At 41.1% G+C, this 15,744-nt stretch overlaps 1 protein-coding gene across 1 annotated transcript in view; it reads left to right on the forward strand.

Annotated features, from left to right (window-relative positions):
* ANKRD33B (ankyrin repeat domain 33B) overlaps positions 1 to 15,140 on the forward strand; it is a 37,216-nt gene extending 22,076 nt beyond the window's left edge. Inside the window, exons 3-4 of the mRNA XM_087721962.1 lie at positions 2,348 to 2,488; positions 12,600 to 15,140. Of these exons, the coding sequence (XP_087578088.1) occupies positions 2,348 to 2,488; positions 12,600 to 13,450 (992 nt within the window). The 3' untranslated portion in view covers positions 13,451 to 15,140. The remainder of the gene's footprint in view (positions 1 to 2,347; positions 2,489 to 12,599) is intronic.
* The last annotated feature ends 604 nt before the right edge of the window (positions 15,141 to 15,744 follow it).

Genomic DNA, 15,744 nt, shown 5'->3' on the forward strand with positions numbered 1-15,744 from the left:
CTTGACATACAAAGGGGCTAAAACTGGTTAAATACATGTGTTTATTAGTAAAAGCGATCTTTTTGCCAAAGGACTTGGTTTTTGAACTTCAATTTACACCGGAAAAGATCACCTTCTCAGCCACTGAAATATATTTTCTTCAGCAATGCCCTTCTGATGTTGGATTTCAAGAATGCGAAGAAAACACTCAAGCAACTGGTATTGGATACAGAAGATCAAATGGAATAGTCTTCCTTGCTTAAAGATTGTCTTTGTGAATCATTGGATTTGTTGACCAGGATAATATTTTATCAAATCTTATTCCAAGATTCTGAAGGAGCTCACTTTAGTGAGTTTCCTATGGCAGTTATGAAGGGATCTTTTAAGAACATCTCTTATGCAGCTCTGCTTGCTTTTTGAAACATAATCCTCATTGTCTCATATTGTTAATACAGGGATATCAAATTTCACTTCACAACTCTTGAATAACAACATTCTCAAGCCAACCAGATTTTGTTTAAACCATTTATCCATCAGAAATATATCCATTTCTCTAAACAACCCAACATTTTGCTTATACATTTTGGCAAGAATTATTGTGTTTCTGTTAAAATATATGTTATCTAATTGCTCCGTTGTCTGTTCTGCAGCTGTGTACTCAATTCTGCCATGCTCTTTACCCAAAAAGGCTTATTTCCAGATTAGTGTGGAAAATAACCTAGGTTTTTTTGACCTCTGAATCAATTACTTCCTGCTATCTGAGCAAATGTGATCCATGCCTGTTAAACTGTAATTACTAGGTAATGGATATTAAGGGAAAACAGCTTAGTATGTAAACATTCCTATTCCTAATAAATATCTGGAGATACTTTCAAGAATATAGAAAGTGCATCTATAGAGGAATACTTGATGGCTGCCACAGAAATTATTTTGGACCATGGATAAGATTGTATGAAGTAACTTTAGTTAATATTCAGCCTTTTATTTTATTTCATTTCATTTCATTTATTGAATTTATAGGCCGCCCAATCCCGGAGGACTCCGGGCGGCTTACAGAAATGAAAAATATTTTAAAAAGGATTAAAACAATAAGATACAACAAGATTAAGAAGAAACACAACATGCACCCAATCAAAGGGGGGCTGGACTTCAATCAAGAGGTCAACAGTCCCAGGCCTGCCGGAAAAGCCAGGTTTTAATAGCTTTACGGAAGGCCATGAGAGTGGGTAGGGTCTGGATCTCTGGGGGTAGCTCATTCCATAGGGATTAGTTCTTGATTATTTACTATTGTGTTCCAGAGGGCTTATTAACAGATAATGTAAGGAAGTTCATGGGATGCAAGCTTCTTCTTGCAGCCATCCGTAAATCTCCAAAAGCCTTGTTCGATGATTGGGCATATCTGGTAAACCAGCGGTCCTTCTGGCAGAAGGAACCAGTTTCACGGAATCCAATTATTGTACAAACTGGGGTGCTGGTGCTGGTTTTGCTCACTTGCCCGCCACTCACATGTAGCTGTGCAGCCCGGTTCCTAACAGGCCAAAAACTAGAACCAGTCTCTGGCCTGGGGGTTGGGGGACCCTGTGCTAAGCAGTCTGGCAGGGATTTCCTTGGTAAGAATCAGTGGGAGGTTCCCTTGTTGTGCATTTTCTTGAGCTTCGTTTATCTGAGAATGAAGCATAAATTGGGGAATTTCAATGTCTGAACTGACCTTGTGTTCTCTGCAGCATTACTCAAGGGCTAATGGCTCTGGAAGAGAAGAAATTACTCTGAAGGAAAAAAAATGTAGCTTCAGATAAGGGAAACAAGTGGGGTACAGTCATTCCATGAACATCCTAGTGTCTGTGGCAATGGTGGGTTCCTACCGATTCGGACTGGTTCAGCCGAACCAGTAATGGTTTGGTGGCCTGAATCACTGGAATCGGCAACGACCCAGGCCTGCCATGCCCCTGAACCGGTTCTCCGGGTGGCGCCATAGGCGCAGCCATCTTGTTGTTTGCTTTTGCACATGCGCAGAACAATTTGTTTTGCACTGCGCATGTGCAGACCATTTTTTTGCACTGCGCATGCGCGCACAGAGCGCATCAAGCATGTGCATGGTGCAGCAGCAAGTGACTGCTGGAACCCACCCCTTGTCTGTGCCATTTATGTTTCAGTTGGTATTTAGATATAAGACTTGTTTGTGTATATTAGAGAGAGAGAAAGAGAGAGAGAAAGAGCGAGAGAAAGAGAGGGAAAAAAGGAAGAATGGAAAATTTCCTCAGAGACTTAGCATATTGTAATTTTTTTAAAATCCTACAAAAATTAACCATGTCATATTTATACTGATTTGAAGCTGATATTCTTTATATAATCTTTGTTCTTTTTGTAGGACATATTACCATTACACAATATTTACTCAACTATTATTCCGATCTTGATATTGAGAAAAGGAATACATTTGGATTTACTGCACTTATGAAATCCGCAATGCAAGGACGAAGTGAATGTGTCAGAGCCTTAATACTAGCAGGTATACAGAATTCTTTTTTTCATTGTTTTCTTTCCCACTGAATTGTTGTACATTATCCTCAACGAAAAACTCCATTTATTTTCAGAATAGGTTTGGTTAGCTATTATTAAATGTGTACAGCAAATGTAGGATTTAGTTCCACAGTCATATTCTTGAAACCATTCATCATCAACTACTCTTTATTCAGTCATAGATCAGCACATAGAATATAGTACTCGCAGTTACTTAAATTGAAGTCAATAGAATTTAAGTTAATCATGATAGTTTCCCGATGATTTCAGTGGTTTTACTATATAAATCAATCCATTTTTTATATTGCTGTTTTCTACCGCTATATTTCTTAGAATAAATCTCAATCAGAAAGCTAAATTCTGGTAAAACATTTTATTTTTATTTCATTTTCATTTTTATTTTATACAATCACTTATATACTGTGCATAAAAAAAAGAAAAAAGGAAAAAAAAAACAAAACAAAAAAAAAAAAACCCACATAACACTTCATTCCCCCATACACCCTCTCCTCTCCCCCTCCAACTTTCCTTTCACCCCTCCAGCATTCCCCTCCTACTTCCCTACCCCCTCAGACATCTCCCCCTCCCTCCATTTCACCCTCCTCACATTCCCTCTCACTCCCTCTTTACTTCTCCCTTCTCTTTCCCTCTTCTCCTCACTTTGGTGTATTCATACAATTCAATTTGTTTTTTACAATAAAAGTAGAGAAAGAAAAAAAGAAAAAAAAAAGAAAAACGAGCCACAGTATACAAGTGAATTCTTATTGTTCTAAGGATTGAAACTGTAATTCCCCCCTCCCCCCTCCCCTCTATAATCCCCCCTCCCTAACCCCCTTACGGCTTCGCAGGTCCCATGCCCGGCATAGTTCTTTAACAAGCATTTGAGTATAATAAGGTCAGCTAACTTTAAAATTAAAAAAATAAGATAAAAATGAAGCCAAAAAGAAAAAGGAAAAATAATAGAAAATAAAAAATAAGAAACAAAAAAGAAACACCCACACTCACACACAAAAAGAAGAAAGAAACAAAAAGGGTCAATAAACCCACTACGTTAACACAGCTTCCCATTATCTGTAAATCTTAAACAATGTAATTCATTCCAAATTTCGATTATTTTGCTACTTGCAGGGTTTCAAACTATATTAGAACCAGGTAAGTTGATCAATTAGAATTCCCCAACTAAAAATCTCCTTGCTTTGTCTATCTATTCAAACCTTTAATTTATCTCTTTTTTATCCAGGTATCCAAACCTTTCTATAACACCATTAACTCAAATACTTCTTTCATTTTTCATTTCCAACACCTCCCTTTCTATCCTTACCCACCTCCACATATAAATTTTTTACCTTCCACCCTGCCTTTATCCATATCCACATATATATTTTGTCCACATTCCTTGCTCCTCCCATGTTTACTCCACTTTCCTGAAGATTCTCCGACCAATCTTTCTTAACCTTATATTGATATAGCAGCTCAAACAAACATCAGCTTGCGTTCTAGCCCCAAGTAATCTAATTACACTTTCGCTGCCCTTCCCTCTCCCACACACCTCCCAACTCCGTTCGTTCCAAACCGCAACTCAAAAAGATCACAATTTCCACTCTCTTCGTCTAAGAAAATAGTTCATGCACGATTAGAGTTAGAGTTCAGACAAAACTTCTGTACAATATATGTCCACAATCAGCAACGCTTCTTTCAGTCTCCATGTCTCATCATCGATATGCCACTTTTCCATTTTATCCCAGACGGAAATCATAAAGCTTTAAAAACATCGCTTAGTCTTTATTCTTTAGTCTTCTGCCCTTCCGGAAGAGGAAAGCAACACGCTCCGCCTTGTAGCCACGTGTCTCGCTGTTTGTCTTCTCCTTCTCCCTGTCTCTCCCCAGATCCGGATGAATCAGGAAGTCCCGCCTTCAGAGTCTCGTAGTAAAATTTTCGGGCTTCACAGACGGAGTTAATGCGGTATTTTTGGTTACCAAATGTAACTGTAATACCAGCTGGGACTTCCCATCTGTATGAAATCTGAGAGTTTCTGAGTTCTTCGGTTAAGAAAGCATACTGTCTTCTTGTTCTTAACATTTGAAATGGTATCTCCTTAAAAACAATCAAGTCGTCCCCATCAATTCTCAACCTCTTTCCGTAGAGCCTCTGTGTTATCTCATTTCTAGATTCCCTTGTGGTAAAGTATATTATTATGTCCCTCGGAAGCTGTCGCTGTTTTGCTACCCAAGAATTCTGGCGGTAAATTCTTTGAATCTGCCAATCAAAATTAAGTCCCGGACTTCCCACCAAGCGACTGAAAGCCTCAAAAAATGTCTGTTTCAAATTCTCCTGTTGGTTTTCACGCAGTCCTCTAACACGTATAGCAAAGGCAGTCTTGTTATAATTTAATTTGACAAGTTCTTTTTGGGCAGATTCAATTTCCTGTTCTAACGTTTGAATTTTTGATATCAGATTAAGGTTAGTTTCTTCCAAAAGTTCCAATTTGTCCTCCGTTTCAGCAATATAATCTGTCATGACTGTCATTACTCCGATCATATCCTGCTTTGCCTGAGCAATTTTAGCATCAAATTGATCAGATAAATCCGAAATCAGTTGATTAATCTCCTGTCTGAAATCATTAAGCGTTTTGAGAAGGAATTCTTGTGTTAGCAAGTCTCCCGTGGAGGGTGTAGGAGACAAGGGTAGCGGCTTCATAGCAGTTTTATTATTAAGGAAGCGCTTCTGTTTAGGTTTGGGAGCCATTCCAGAATAAAAATAAAAGACAAGCAATCAAGCGAGCCAAAAATCAAAGTCTGTGCTCCCCTCAGTTAATCTTTTAGCAATTAGTACGGAGAAGCTTTCAGGAGGGTAGGGTCAGCTAGCTGCGTCAGATCAAACACAAAAGCTACGAGATTGCCATCTTGTGACGCAGCTAAAAAAAGAAAGGGAGCCTTTTGCGAAATTGAAGCTGGTATTTTAAATGGTAATAGAAGAAGTTCCTCGGGAATAGTCCCCGCCCGGATTGGCTTTTAAATAGCTTAGCTTTGTCCTGGGGGGGGAGGCAATCTGCCTAGGCTGCAAAAAAGGCAGCGCGGAAAACTGGCCGGAGTAAAGGCTCAGCTAATGTTGAACCTCTTCTCCATTCACAGCAAAAAGAAAAGCTATGAATTACAAAGAGATCCTAACGACTGACCTTCTCCCTGCCCCTTTCTGCCAGAAAGGGGAGATATCTATAGATCTTATAAGATATACGAACCAGAGTCCTGGCAGGAGCTTTATTGAGCTCCCGACGGCGGCAGCTCCTCCCCTCGAAGCCCTATCAGAAAGCTAAATTATATAACACATTTGTTGTATATCATAAATAGTAAAAATAATAAAATAAGCATTTAACCGTTTTTCTGCAAAACTACATGTAGCTTCCGTGAAAAATCCCTATGCCAAATTTGGAGAGAGTTTTGTGCAAAATAAAAGCATATATTTCTAACCAAGAATAGCTTGAAAATCACTGCACTTAATCTCTATTAAAAATGCCATATTTAATCTCGTCAAAAAGGAAATTTAGCCTCCTGGAAAATGGAAGCTGTTAAAACTGAGATGCTTAGCAAACACAGAGAAGCAGGATGGAACTTAAATCATCCTGTCTTAGCATCAGAAACACAAATTTCTCTGAGTGTTTTTCCTGCAAGTGTTCCGTTCTCTACTACGTGGCCTTTTAATAGTATTTAGTATTATTAGTTCTTAGATTTTCTTTCTTTTTCTTTTGGTTTTTATGCACATGGAACATGACTCCTGTTTTTTTCTGCCACTCGCTCAATTGTTAAATTCGTAGACACTGAAGATCACGGGGCAGTTTCTGCGTATAACTATATGCCTTTGGTCATCTGTGCTATCATGCAAACTATGCTCTTTTCCCATTACTAATGTACCCGTTACACAGTGGTAGGTTTCAAAAATTGTTCGAACCTACTCTGTGGGTGTGGCCTCCTTTGTGGGAGTGGCTTGCCACCCATGTGACCGAATATGAAGATGCCACTTGTCAGAACCACCTTAAATTACCTCACACACAGCACTGGCATGCATAAGAATATGATGTAAGCTTGTTTTTTAAAAGGCATCTTTGGTTTGCGTTAAAACAACTTCAACACACGCAATGTTCTGATTGCACCACAAACGCAGTAGTCATCCTTACCTTTCATAGAGGCACTGAGTTTTATAAATATGAGCATGATAGTGTAGAATAATCATATCCAAGGACCAGTGGTGGGTTTCAAAAAATTTTGGAACCTCTTCTGAAGGTGTGGCCTGCTTTCCGGGTCCACTGGTGGAACCTCTTCTAACCGGTTCGGTAGATTTGACGAGCCGGTTCTACGAATAGGTGTGAACTGGTAGGAACCCACCTTTGCCGTTACAGGTAATCCTCAATTTACAACCATTCATTTAACAACAGTTGGAAGTTATGAGAGCCTCAGAAAAAAAGTGACCTACAACCTCTCCTCAGCGTTCTGACTCTTGCAACACCCTTGCAATCACTTGGTTGCTTTGTAATCAGCTCGCATCTTTCATTCACGTGATCATGATTTGTGACGTTCCTAACCAGTTTACAATAAGCAAAATCACTTAATGACTGCATGATTCATTTAATGGTCACGTTATTCGCTTAAGAACCATGGTAATTTGCTAAACACAACCACGGTAAAAATGGTCATGAAATCCGGTTACCTGATTGTTCTGACCCGCTCCTCCATCCAGTAATGAAAGCCGAGACAAGCTTAACTAGAATGTACTTTTAATAGCAAGAAGCCAAAATCTCGGTGGCTGAAAGCCAAGCAAACAAACAGATAAGGACCTTGGCAGCAAGTCCGACAAACCTTGGCAGCAATCCAGCCTGCCAAGTTAGTTACGTTGCCTTTAGTCAATGCAGGAGGGGCGTGTCACAAGCAGTCTTTTTTATAGACTGGAGAGGAGCCTAATGACCATCAGCTGAGCGCAATTACCTCCTGTAATTGCGTGATTGTTCCTGACGTCGAGTAGCTCTTCAATGGCATGCATCCAGGAACAACTCACTGTTGGCTTCTGGATCACTCTCCCTTGTCTCCTCCCCACTGATCCAAGGCTCAGGTGCCACCTGGTGGCCAACCAGCCTCTCTGCGCCCTGCTTGGAGTCTGCGCCCTTGTCCAGGGTCCTCCACATCCTCCAGAGCCGACTCATAGGGCCACTCGCTGTCGGCGTCTGGTGGCAGCTCCAATGGCTCCTGCTGGGCCACAACACCTGATGATGACTCTCTTATCCACTGCATTGTTTAGTGACTGAATTTCCAGTCCCAATTGTGGTTGTAAATCAAAAACTACCTGTCATTATAACGTTCCCAGTATTGCTGGAAAAAAATGGTACAGGAAAGTAATGCTCTATCTTAGTCCTCCATGGGTAAAGGGATGCCAACTTATTTCCCACTTTCTAAAATGTTTCATGCATTTCCAGAAACTAATATAATGACAAGAGCATTTCACCTACAGGTAAACACCCTGCTCCTCTTGTAGAACCCGAATCAGTTTTATAAGAAATCAACTTTATTACTAAGTTGACTTTTAAAAAAATGCAAAATATACAAACAAAAATTAGGAAATCTTTTCATCGTATTTGGAAGTGTCACAATATTTGACATTATATTTTTATGTAGCTCTTTGCTGAGATTCACAAAGGCAAGAAACAATGATGGGAAAGTCACTGCGTAAGTCAGTTGCTTCTCTATTTTTGGTGTAGCTTTAGGTGTATCTTTCACTTGTTCTTCTTATAGTCTGATAAGTCTTAAATGAATCTCTTAACCATTCATGAGATTAACCTAAATGCATAGACTTTACCATCTGTTATAGCAAACATCCCTTCTGTTTATCCTTTGGTTGTGTGTCTGGTTTTTTAAAGTGAATTTTGGAGGTTGTTCGGTTTGTTTCCTTTATTTGTTTATTTATTTATTTGTTTGTTTATTTATTATTTATTTATTTATTTATTATTATTTATTTATTTATTTATTTATTTATTTATTTATTTATTTATTTGTACGATTTATAGGCCGCCCAATCCCGGAGGACTCCGGGCGGCTTACAACGAAGGGAAAAAAAGAAATAATAAAAAAAATTTAAATTAAAAACAGGTTAAAATCAACACACATACGTTATGATCGGGGCTGGACCTCAACAATGAGGTCAACAGCCCCAGGCCTGCCGGAATAGCCAGGTTTTAACAGCTTTCCTGAAGGCCATGAGAGTGGGTAAGGTCCGGATCTCTGGGGGAGCTCATTCCAAAGGGTCGGAGCAGCCACAGAGAAGGCTCTCCTCCGGGGAGCCGCCAGCCGACATTGTCTGGCTGATGGCATCTGAAGGAGACCCACCCTGTGGGATCTCACCGGCCGTTGGGAGGAATGTGGCAGTAGGCGGTCTCACAGGTATGCTGGCCCTAAGCCATGTAGGGCTTTAAAGGTAATAACCAACACCTTGAATTGCGTCCGGAGACCAATAGGTAGCCAGTGCAGTTCGCGGAGGATAGGTGTAACGTGGGTGTACCTAGGTACACCCAATATCACTCGCGCGGCTGCATTCTGGACTAGTTGCAGTCTCCGAACACTTTTCAAGGGTAGCCCCATGTAGAGCGCTTTCCTTTCCCCTGCATTGTGCTTTGAATGAAGAAAGATAACAAATTCTTCTTCTTTTTCTTTTTAATGAGATTCATTGTAGCTTTAACATTTTCATTCTCTCGATCATTCTTTATTTTGGTCTCTAAGAACAACGCAGAATTTATATTGGAGGAAAGTGTGTGCAAAGCAGGTCTCCCAGTTGGTATTCCAATACTGTTTTTTAAATGCTGTTTCTTCACGGCAAAATGTGTTTCTTCTTGACAATTTTTTTACCAAATCAATAATTGTACTTTACAATGAATTCAAAAGCAGTGTGTCACACTGTAAATAAATCGTTAGCTACATGGCAGCAATTTTAACAAATAAAATACATTTTGGTGAGAGATTTAAAAAACATATAAATCCCTTAAAAATAAAACTCAATTTTATTGTCAGCCACTGAAAAATCTGCTTAGGTTAGATTCTATTATCAAAAAAGCCTACAGCGCCTCCTAAACAAAGAGAAGAGATTGATTGGCACCTTGATTGTTAGCCTTGAGTTCACGAAGACCAGATGTGGAAAAGCTGAAAAGAGTGTAATCTATGTACAGGTAGTCCTCAGTCAACGATTGCCCTGTTTAGTGACTATTCAAACATAGGACAGTATTAAAAAAGTAATTTTTCAAATAGTTTTCAAACTTATGGAGGTTGTATCATCTTATGGTCATGTAATCATGATTTGGGAAATTAAAAAACTGATCTATGACAACTGCAGCATCTCATGGCCGTTTGAGATCTTCATATCTAGCTTCCAACACGCAAAGTCATTGGAGAAGCCAGAAGTAATGTAAGTTGTGGTCATGTGACGATCACATGAGTATTTGATCATCACTTAATAACTGAGTCATTTTATGGCTAAGTTGCTTAGGGACAGAATGGCCTATCTCAGTTGCTGTGATTAATTTAGGATCACCCATAATTAGACTTCAGAAGAGCAAATTCTGATTAAGTCAATGAAGAAGTAGGTAGGATACAATGGCTTGGCATTGTGAAGGAGAAATGTATCCGAGGAGGAGGAAAAATCCTATGAAAAGTGATACTGGAGTCTAGATTATAAACAATTCCTCCAGGAAAGAAAAACAGGAGGCATCTAAGAACATTAGCATGGTGTCATGCAGTGTCATCTAAAATGCTATCAAGAAAAAAAAAAATCTAAAGGAAATGGAAGGAGATGTACCCCGAAACATCTCTGCAAGTTCCAGGTCCATCCATAGAAAAGACATATGTATTTTGGTCCCGTGGCACGCCAAAACCGCGGTAGACTAAAGCGCGCCCGACGAAAGCGCGTACGTGACGTCATCAGCAGCACGACAAATAAAATTAAAAATAAATTAAATTAAAATTAAAATTAAATTAAAGCAAGCCGATTCACATAAAGGTAAGGGTTAGGGTTAGGGTTAGGGTTAGGTTTAGGGTTACGTTAAGTGTTAGGGTTAGGGTTAGGGTTAGGTTAAGGGTTAGCATTAGGTTTAGGGTTAGGTTTAGGGTTAGGTTAAGGGTTAGGCTTAGGGTTAGGTTTAGGGTTAGGTTTGGGGGGGGGTTAGGTTTAGATTTATGTATTAATTTTAAGTTTACCGCTCACAGCGCGCTGTTTTCATTGCGCTGTGATGACGTCACGTACACGCTTTCGTCGAGCGTGCTTTTGTCTACCGCGGTTTTGTGGTGGAACCTTTTGGTCCAACCATGAACTCTCCAATACTGTCTAACCCAGGGGTAGTCAACCTTTTTATACCTACCGCCCACTTCTGTATCTCTGTTAGTAGTAAAATTTTCTGACCGCCCACCGGTTCCACAGTAATGGTGATTTTATGAAAACCTAATGACATTTTTAAAATAATGCTATGACATTTTTTTTTAAAAAGTCAATTAAAAAAAAAGGAAAGTGCTTCAGTATCGGACAAAACCCCTACTGCCCACCATGAAAGCTGGAACGCCCACTAGTGGGCGGTAGGGACCAGGTTGACTACCATTGGTCTAACATGTCTCTGTGTATGGAATGTATTGGTATTGGTATTTTATTATTTGTATGCCGCCCTTCTCTGGGAGGACTCAGGGCGGCGAACAATTCAAAGGGGGGAAAAAGGGGGAACATAAAAGACAAAATAAAAATAATAAAAGTAGGCAACAGTCGCACAACCATACATGTCGAGAGGGGAGGGAACTCATCACCCCCAGGCCTGCCGACAAAGCCAGGTTTTGACGGCTTTTCGGAAGGCCTGGGGAGAGGTGAGGGTCCGAATCCCTGCGGGGAGTTCATTCCAGAGGGCCGGAGCTGCCACAGAGAAGGCCCTCCCCCGGGTAATAGCCAGGTGGCATTGGCTGGTAGATGGCACCCGGAGGAGGCCAACCCTGTGAGATCTAATGGGTCCATGGGAGGTAATTGGCAGCAGGCGGTCTCTCAAGTACCCAGATCCAATACCATGAAGGGCTTTATAAGTTACGACTAGCACCTTGAAGCGTATCCAGAGACTGATCGGTAACCAGTGCAGCTCGCGGAGGATAGGTGTAACGTGGGTGTACCGAAGTGCACCCACAATCGCTCGCGCGGCTGCGTTCTGGATGAGTTGAAGTCTCCGAATACTCTTCAAGGGCTGCCCCATGTAGAGCGCATTGCAGTAGTCCAGTCTTGAGGTCACGAGGGCGTGAGTGACTGTTGCGAGTGCCTCCCGGTCCAGGTAGACAATGTATACAATGTTGTAATATTTTACCCATTCCTAGAGTTCTGTTCCAATCTGGAATCAGCCTTCTGAAAAACACATTTTCTTTCATGCTTAGAATACTAAAAAAAAACATTTTGCACATCTCTATATTTTATATTGGAGTAACCACCACGAGAAAGGCAAGGCAGTAAATCTTTCTTCCTCTCTCAACCTTATGTTGAGAGAGGATTTTTCTTTTTTTACATTCACTGAGAGGACTGGAACAATCTGGTGAAAAGAATAAGGAATGACTGCTAGTGGAAAGCATGAATCCCTTTCCTGGTCAACCTGGACGTTATCCATTGATTAGGAGAGGTTGGTTTCTTGATATATTTATTTATTTTTAATGCTCAGAATCTCTATTTCTGTTTGAGTGCATATGGGTTCTTCTACATTTTTGTGTGCAAGAGAACGGTTGGTGTTTGCGGATGAGGCAATCAGTCAATGTTGTAATTTGAATTCCTTATTTTAAGAAAATTAATTTTAATCAGCGATTGTGTTTCATTTTACTTTGATTATGTTGATTTTCTGAAGGCTACAGTATTAATGCGATGTTATGCAGAACATATCAGTACTGTACTTCAAACCTCTAAACAATTTAGCATAGTTCAAAACCTTATTACCAGACTATCAACCATGATAGCTAACAATAGCAATCAAGAGCTGCAACTTGTACACCCTCACAGTTAAAAACACATACAGCATGACCTTAATTTCTCTCTCTCTTTCTCTCTCCCTTGTTTCTTTGAAGGAGCAAATATTAATGCAACAGATCCAGGTCGTGGATTCACTCCTCTGGAATGGGCATGTTTCACAGGAAGAATAGAATCTGCATATCTTATACAAAGACTTATGGATAAACCATGTGCTGAGCAATTTTGTGATCAGTATTTGCTCGAGTGGCCAAAGTTGAAGGAACTCCTTGCTAAGGCTCCAGGTTCAAAAACTTGCTTGCAGAAGATCTCAGAAACTTTGAGATCCATTGTAGATTTCAGAACTTTCCACGGTCCTGAAGAAGATGGAGTCCTCGATCACATGGTTAGAACGACGACAAGTTTAAGAAGCTCGTTCGTTGCAACAGCTTGCAGGACTGTGTGCCCTGAAAGTCCTCCTGCTGTAGGGAAACGAAGGCCGGCTGTGCAAGAAATTCTTAGGAAACAAAGAGCTAAAGAACTTCAAACTTTGGAGAACGGGGACCATTTTAACAGCTACAAGAAGCTGTTTCAGAATTCCAGAATTACACTAGTGTCCAAAACGAAGGAACGGAGAGCCAGTCTGCAGCCTTCCCATTTAAATAGGCCCCAGGTCAACGTTATGGTTCGAAGGAAAGCCAGCCTGTTGCCACTGCATCTGTTAAGGAGAAGCAGTGTTCGCCCTGGGCTTGTCATCCCCAGAGTCCGTATAAGTAAGGCGCCTCGGCCCACCTACCAGCCGGAGAAAGTGCAACGGAAAAACAACGCCAGTGATGGGACCTACTTGGAGATTCCCAAATGGAGATATAAGGAGCTGAAGGAACAGAGGAAGAAGGCTGAAGAAGAAAAGAAAAAAGCCGAAACTCTACAGAAACCCACATCACCATCTCTTCAGAAAAAAAGGACTTAAGCCGAGTTGCTGTTGGTACCAGTAAATGGATTGACACGGTGTATTACATAAATTTAAGAAAAGGAAGATCCAACCGAAGATCACCTTTTTTTAAGAGACTTACGAAATGCAAGGCAACTGTATGAACAAGGCTAACGTATGAAGAAGATTATTTTTCTACAATTTTAACAATTATCCTCCCCAAAGTAAAGGGCAACAGGATTAAACTCCAAATAGAGAGGCCATGTCCTCAAATATACAGTTTACAGCAGTCCTAAACATCAGTCTTCTCCCTGGGGTGCAGGACAGACTCCTCATCCTGCCCCAGCCGATGGGTGAAGAAGCAGTCTTAAGTTGTCACAAAGTGTATTGGTACAAAAGTAGTTTTTTTCCCTTGAAGCCAGTGGGAGTCAACCTGGTCCCTACCGCCCACTAGTGGGCGTTCCAGTTTTCATGGCGGGCGGTGGGGGTTTGCTGTAACTCTGCTTTATGAATTTTATAAAGTAAAGTTACTTCCCTACTTTACAAATCACCATTTACTGCGGAACCGGTGGGCGGTTAGAAAATTTTACTACTAACAGAGATACAAAAGTGGGCGGTAGGTATAAAAAAGTTGACTACCCCTGCTTTGAGCCAATACTATCTCCCCTGGTTTCAAGATACATACAATTTGTGCTACTTCAGAATTTGAGAGGTGAAGTCAAATAACCTGTTGTGGGGATGATCGGGGGGCTGTTTCAAAGCATTGAGCCTCTCCTCTGGTCACTTCCCAGCCTCTGATACAGCAATGGCTCTCTGAGGATTTGCACTCCCTGTTAGCGGTTCTTAGCAGAATTCTTTTCGTGTTCTTGCTTTTCCCCCCTCTCTGTTTTTTGAAATCAACTTCTTTCCAAGCTTCCAACAAGGTAGAGAGAACAGATCTCTACGATTTTATCTGGGAAAAGTAAAGGGCTTTGCACAATTTCATATTATTGTATTCTGAAGCGGCCTCAAAGGGAATCTGATTTTTAGATGTAGGAGCTCTGCAGAGTTTACAAAATGAGAGATGCTAAATTAGCTTTTGTGAATTGAATTGAATTTTAATTTATTGCATTTATATGCCGCCCTTTTCCCCGAAGGGGACTCAGGGCGGCTCACAATCCAAGTCAGGAAAGGGGGTAAAGATAAGGGATAAAAAGACGAACAGAACAATACACAATTTAAAAGCACACAACAACCATACCATTCGAGGTGGGGGGGAAAGCTCTTTAGCCCCAGGCCTGTCGGAACAGCCAGGTTTTAAGGGCTTTGTGGAAGGCCTGGAGGGTGGTGAGGGTTCGAATCTCCACGGGGAGCTCGTTCCAGAGGGTCGGAGCAGCCACAGAGAAGGCTCTCCTCCGGGTAGTCGCCAGTCGGCGTTGGCCGGCGGAATGGAATTCGGAGGAGGCCTAATCTGTGGGATCTAATCAGTCTATTGGAGGTAATTGGCAGCAGGCGGTCTCTCAAGTTGTCCTATTAACCATGGATAACGCCACAAATAAGGAAAGTGGATTCCCTAGCAACTGCTCACTTTCCATTCTCTTCCATGCAACCTGGCTGGTTGTATACTCATGGTAAGGTTTATCTACCCTTCTTCCTCTTGGGGGATTATTTCTGTCCTGGCGTCTTCCCTTATTTTACAGTTTTACCTTGGAACATGGCCAAATGGGAAGTGAGAGAAAGGGCAGACATATCTGTCAGTGTTCCAAATATCATGCAGAATTAAATCAGAGTCGAAGGCAAAACTATGCTTAAGGTTCCAATTTAATAAGGCAGGCATGTTGGCATAGTGCTATGGGATTCCGACTCTGGAAGTTACATCAGAATCCCACCCAGTTAAAAGTTCATGATCTTGCCCCCACACCCACAGTCCATCACATGGTCCAATCTTCTTCTTCCACGCTGGCATCTACGCCTAACTGCTTCCGGTCAGGTGTAAAGGTTTGGGAGACAAAAGATGACCTTGAGCTTCTAGGAAGGAATTTTTTATTTTGAAAACAACACATTGCTAAATCCCCCCCCCCTTAATAAGAGTGTGGCAGGCCAAAGATTCTTAAAGGAACCACTGCAGGCATGACAATATCAATCTCTAGATCTCAAGCAGAATTGCTCAAACAGATCCACCCTGTTCATGCTGCTGTGCTCTGATTGGTGGAAATAATCCCACATCAGGGCTGTCAAGCTCGCGGCCCACAACCTGAATGCATCGCGTGCTGGCCACGCCCGGTTTAGCGAAGGGGAAAAAGTCAATGATGCGTCACATCATGACTCAAGTTTGACCTCCCTGTCCTACATGA

The sequence above is a fragment of the Thamnophis sirtalis genome, unplaced genomic scaffold (assembly GCF_051295495.1).
Source record: "Thamnophis sirtalis isolate CommonGarterSnake01/CBP01778 unplaced genomic scaffold, rThaSir2_p1.2 scaffold_8, whole genome shotgun sequence".
Lineage (NCBI taxonomy): Eukaryota > Metazoa > Chordata > Lepidosauria > Squamata > Natricidae > Thamnophis > Thamnophis sirtalis.